Source organism: Phoxinus phoxinus (genome assembly GCF_949152265.1).
Source record: "Phoxinus phoxinus genome assembly, chromosome: 1".
Classification (NCBI taxonomy): Eukaryota; Metazoa; Chordata; class Actinopteri; order Cypriniformes; family Leuciscidae; genus Phoxinus; species Phoxinus phoxinus.
This window is the reverse complement of record NC_136876.1, coordinates 4,067,148-4,073,147: the sequence shown is the minus strand read 5'-3', so window position 1 is coordinate 4,073,147 and position 6,000 is coordinate 4,067,148. Positions and strand designations below refer to the sequence as shown.

At 40.5% G+C, this 6,000-nt stretch overlaps 1 protein-coding gene across 5 annotated transcripts in view; it reads left to right on the top strand.

The window, feature by feature from the left end:
* Positions 1-1,694: 1,694 nt before the first annotated feature.
* The window catches only part of LOC306999762 (uncharacterized protein), a gene marked incomplete at its 3' end in the record, with an annotated part of 43,711 nt that continues 39,405 nt past the window's right edge, over positions 1,695-6,000 (top strand). For 3 of the 5 annotated variants that reach the window (XM_079614717.1, XM_079614716.1, XM_079614714.1), the window contains exon 1: positions 1,695-2,997. In XM_079614717.1, coding sequence (XP_079470843.1) covers positions 2,246-2,997 — 752 coding nt within the window. In that variant the 5' untranslated portion in view covers positions 1,695-2,245. The remainder of the gene's footprint in view (positions 2,998-6,000) is intronic. The other 2 variants (XM_079614715.1, XM_079614718.1) reach the window with 2 other exon arrangements.

The following is a 6,000-nucleotide window of genomic DNA, read 5'->3' as shown; positions in this document are numbered from 1 at the left end:
ATTTTAGGTTGATATCTAAAAAAATAAGCTTTCAGTGAGATTTTGTTTGGGCGCAGTACCAAACTTTTTCACTAGTTGACATTACTGCCCATATAAGGGCGCCTCCATTTCCATATGTTGTTTGAGTGATCTGAACCATTATTTTTACAATTTTCATACAATTTATGAAGTAGAAATCCTATTCAGAAGTAGTGTTGGAAGTTTGGCAGATTTTTTAATGAATTCAACCTCTAAGAAACACAAAAAGAGCACGTATGTGCATTATAGCTCGCTGCCACGAATGGTGAATCACAAATAGTAAATCTATAATTTTTTTATTTATATTTAAAACATTTTCAGACCTTTTTTTCTAAAACAATTGAATGGATGCTATCTTTTGAACTCTTGGCATGAAAACAAACTGAGGTTTCTACCATTCTTTCATGATTTTTCATGTTCATCACTATTTCAAAATAAAGGTCTGAACACGCCTTAGGAGTATGAAAATATTCTTGTTGCAAATTGATAAATTACGGCTTCTCTGTAATGTATTTTAAAAATCAGTCACCACAAATGAAAACTAGATATTTTAAGCTTTCAAATGACATATAGTTTGTCAAGATTGGTTTAGGTTTAGTATAGGATATTACTGTTTAAAATATATAATGGCCGCGGGCCCGCCGGCGGGCCGGTGCGAATATAAAGGGTTAAGATCCACAAATAAATGTAAAGAGTTTCACAAAAAATTATGAAATTCACAAATAAATTAAATGAGATTTGCAGATAAAAAAATATTTATTAATGTTTTATTATTTTACAAACACAACTCTGCCTGGCATTTATTTGTGAACCTGTGCATTTGTAAAAAGCTGCACGCATTTGTGGATTTTGAAACACTTCTAGCGTCCACGTGCAGAGAAATCCACAAATAAGTGGACTCCACCCACCGCGTACTCAAGCCAATCAGATAACGGCCACATTGAGCTGGCCAATCGCAGCACGTTCTCGCTACAACCAATCACGTTTGGCTTTACACTCGGGGTGATCTTGCTCTGAAATAACTTTGCTCATTCCTCATCCATCTGCATTGGCTCAAATAGGAATACGCATAAGGCCCATACAATTGCTACAGCAATTTTAAAAATGTTGATTATTTTAGAATTAGACCATTAGACTGTGTATCAAGTCAAGCCACAATTTTAATGAGCCTTGGAAAAAGCCAGAGCAACAGCGCTTTACTTCTCTGTTATGGGAAACAACGTGTTATGGAAACGCCACGTTATTTAAGATAGAAAAGCATCAATAGCCGCGTTTCCACTGTCGGGCCGGGCCGTGCTAATGCGTGCCAGGGCCAGTTGGGTTTCCACTGCCACTTCCGGGCTTACTCGAGGCCAGCGGCCCGTCGAATACCTTGGTCCAAAGCGGGCCAGCTCGGGCTAGAGGAGTGGCTACAAGCAGAGGCGGGGTTTCCCTGAGTCGGGAGACGGGAGCGCCAGATAATTATGTCAGCATTAAAAGACTTTTCAAATAATTTAACTCACTTTCATGTTTGAATGCCTTCTGTTTGTGATCCGATGTGGATTCTGTATAAGGTAGATGTTCTGCCTCTGTTAGAGGCTGTGTATAATTTACGATGGACATTTACATTTATAAATATTATAATTTCGTGATTGTTTAATATTCTGTATAAGTTAATTTTTCCCTGCCGCTATTATGCAAGTTCCTATGTGAGGACTTTTATTTTGACGTTCTTCCACGAGCAATGCGCATCGGGTAACCGGAAATAACGAGCTCATGGTGCAGTGAACGCTCGAGATGTTTGTGTTGCATCTGAATCGATCTTTCTTCTAAACCCTGCCGTAAGCATTGGCTGTAAGTTAACTTGAATCATTTATCTGTCTAGTGTATATTGCAGGAGTTAAAACGTGACGATATTAAAGATGTTTTTATTGCGGATTGGCGCTAGTGCGCTGTATTGATAATGTTTCTAACCTAAGTTAGCAATGTATCTATATACATTTTACTTGTTACACTGTTAATAAGTGTGTCATTTTGATTTCTAATAAGTTTTCCATATTTCTTTCATTTATTTACAGTTTTACTCGGTTCAATGGCCGGTGTTTTGCCATGTAAACTGCAATACATGTTGTACCATTAAAGGAGCAAGACGCTCATATCCTGGCTCTTGAACAGAGTTTGGCTTGCTGTTTATCTATATTCACGCTTCGAAAGCAAACATATAGAGAGAACAGTACAGTAAAAAGCCATGGATCAGCAGGTGCAAGAAGAAGTTACAGATGTAATCATGGAAAGTGGAGGAAAAGAAGTTACAGATGTAATCATGGAAAGTGGAGGAAAAGAAGTTACAGATGTAATCATGGAAAGTGGAGGAAAAGAAAAGGCATCTTCAGAGGTCAGTTCTAAACGCTCATCATCTTCTTCCAAGTGTTCTGTTGCCAGTGCTGCCGTTAAAGCTAGAGCATCAGCAGAAGCTGCACGTGCCAAGATGGCGTTTGCAAAAAGACAGCTTGAAATGAAGCAAGAGAAAGCCAGACTGGATCAGGAGAGAGCTATGGTGGAAGCGCGTTTAGAAGCATTGGAAGTTGAAAAAGAAGCTGCCGCTGCTCTGGCAGAGGCCGAAGCGTTAGAGACAGCAGTAGCAATGGAACGTGACGACAATCGCAGCGAAAAGAGCATACTTTCATCACATGTGATTTCAATGAGAACAGAAGAATATGTGAAACACCAGTCTCAGGTGAGCCCTGACTTTGCTACCTTACCTCTGAATAGCTCTTTGTTAACCTGTGTGAAGGAACCGACGCCATCTGTGATAAGAAAATCTGAGAGCATGAACGCTGCATACGACGGCGGCACAGACGCTGTTCAGGAGCGGAGCAGAATCTGTCAAGGTGAACGTCAGCAGCGAGCAAGACATGCAGAGTCACTGTATAATCTGCCTCATTCCATACCAAATACTGCATCTAAAGCATCTCCATATCAAGATCCTGCTTCACAAAGGTACGCAGTCCATCCAGATATGCAGCATTTCTCTCAAAGTCAAGCCGTGCCTATGTTAGACTTTGCTAGATTCGTAGCGCGTAGAGAGCTAGTCACCACAGGACTTACTAAGTTTGATGATAACCCAGAGAACTTCAGAGCATGGGAGTCTTCATTTGTTAATGCTACACAAGACTTACAGCTCTCAGGCAGTGAAGAATTAGACTTATTAGTCAAGTGGCTGGGGAAGGAATCGTCGGATCATGTGAGAAGGATTCAAGCTGTGTATGTTACTAATCCACAAGCTGCTATTCAACTGTCTTGGATGAGACTTCAAGAATGTTATGCTACTCCTGAAGTGATAGAAAGTGCTTTATTTAAGCGCTTGGATGACTTTCCACGTCTATCTACAAAAGACAGCACAAAACTCAGGGAACTCGCAGACCTGCTCATGGAGCTCCTTGCAGCTAAAGAAGACGCATACTTACCGGGGTTAGCTTATCTCGATACCTCTCGTGGTATCAATCCCATAGTGGAGAAGTTGTAGCTGCCCGGCTCAATAAGGTTTCGACTCTCCGACTGATGATTCCCACACTTTATTTCGAGGTCCGTCGTCACAGATAAAAAGCACCGTCAAACGCCATAAGACGCTTTACATCATCATGACACGTTGAGAATCAACGTAAGAGCTTGTACAAAAGAAAACAAAACACCAAAATTAATAAACATACACAAAAACCGAATGAATTAGATTAATGACTCAAAACATACCAAAACATCATACAAAGCAACAACCAACAAGTAAGTTTGACACAAAGAAAAAAAATCAAAACAAAATCGTACAGATAACAGGAAGTCTAACCATACCTTGTTCTCCATTTAAACCGGGAGCTAAATCCTTTTAAGACTCCTTGCAAAACCGTGGACACCATGCCATCATGACATGCATGTCTGAGTCTCGTTCCAAACTGAAAAGTTTGGATATGCGTATTATATCCGCTCACGCGAGTGAGCGCCAAAATAAAAGACCTCCGTTACCAAAACACAAATAAAAATAAATAAATACCATACAAAATAAAGCAAACAATATGACAAAGTCATTAACACTCCCACCAAATTATGAGTGCAAATCTCACACCAAATGTACAAGCACGAATAATTCCCCCTTTTTCCCTTTTTTTTTTTTTTTTTTTTTTTTTACAATATGACCTCAAACAACATTAAAAATTCTAAACCATGAGTTCAGAAAAAATTAAAATGATACTCTTTGGACCTTTCAAATCTCAATACAAAACTTTCAAATACAAAAACACTAATGTCCCTCCATTAATAAAATTAGTTTCTGCACTGGTCTTTCAATTATGGACGGTTTGTTAATACGCTCGCCCTTTGCATTAAGCTTCGGGTCCCCCAGAAGAATCTGGGCTCTTCTCACAAGCCCATCGTCACTAGAAATTACTTCCTTTACTCTGCCAAGCCTCCATTCGTTCCTAGGCATTCCTTCTTCTTTGACAATAACAAGATCATCAACTTGAAGATTTCTCTTAGACACGTTCCACTTCTGTCGGGCGGTTATATTTGCAAGATATTCTGTGCGCCAGCGACTCCAAAATTGCTCCGCCAAATACTGCACATGTCTCCATCTTTTCCGTGCAAATACATCCTCTCTGACGAAATTTCCTGGTGGAGGCAAAGCAGTCGTTGACTTTAACGTCAGCAGATGATTTGGAGTGATAGGCGCTAGACTTTGAGGATCAGTCAGACAATCAACAGTAAGCGGTCTACTATTCACAATGGCCATCGCTTCATACAAAAAAGCCCGCAACGAAGAATCATTTAACCTTCCTGGATGAAGTGCAAGAGTGGCGTTTAGTACAGATCTTACTGTTCTAATTTGACGTTCCCACACGCCACCGGCATGACTTGCATGTGGTGCATTGAAGGTGAATTCGCACTGCTTCTCTGATAAGAAGGTTTTCACTCTTTCCACATCCATTTCCTTAAGTGCATTTTTCAACTCGTTTTTTGCTCCCACAAAGTTACTTCCTTGATCGGACCTTATCTGCTGCACAGTACCCCTTATGGCAATAAAACAACGCAGAGCGTTGATGAAAGAATCTGCCGTCATATCAGTAAGCATCTCAATGTGTATAGCACGGGAACTGAAACAAGTGAAAAGAAGACCATACCGTTTATGGATACTTCTGTTCTGCTTGATAGAGAATGGGCCAAAGTAGTCCATACCAGTAAATGTAAATGGAGGTGATGGAACCACTCTCTCCATGGGAAAGTCAGCCATTCTCTGTTCTTCAACAGGTCGCCTGTGCTTTCTGCAAACAATACAGCTCCTAATACAGGCTGTCACAATTCTGTTAATTCCTGGTATCCAAAATCCATTAGATCTTATCTCATTCACAGTGAATCCTTTCCCTTGGTGCGCAACTTTGTTGTGAAAGTGAGTGACAATCATTTCTGTGATCCGATGATTTCTTGGAATTACTATGGGATGTTTCACAGAGTCTGGAAAGGTTGACTGGCAAAGTCTACCTCCCACCCGCATCACACCATCTTCATCCATGAAAGGGTCGAGAGAGTACAATGTACTGCGAGACGAGACACCTTTTCCACTCTTTATCTCTCTCAGATCATCTTCGTAGGAACTGTCTTGCAGACATTTTTATTACATGAAGTTCTGCCCTTTGTCGCTCAGACACAGTACTGAGATGGTTAGATTTGTCTTTATTAGCTCTCCTTAAAAGACGAGCCACCGCTCTGATTGCTTTCGACCAGGAAGAAAACTTTAAAAGAAGATCTATCAAGCTCGGATTTTTTGTGCAATTAGTCTTCAAAGTATAACATAGTTTTACCTCTGGATCTCCAAGCAGAAGTTCAGGAACATGTTCTTCTAATGCAGATGTTTCTTTGTCCCACAAGAACTTAGGGCCGGTGAACCAGTTTGAGGTGAGTAACTCCTTCGCGGTCAAACCCCTTGATGCATGATCAGCAGGGTTCTCCTCCGTTGGA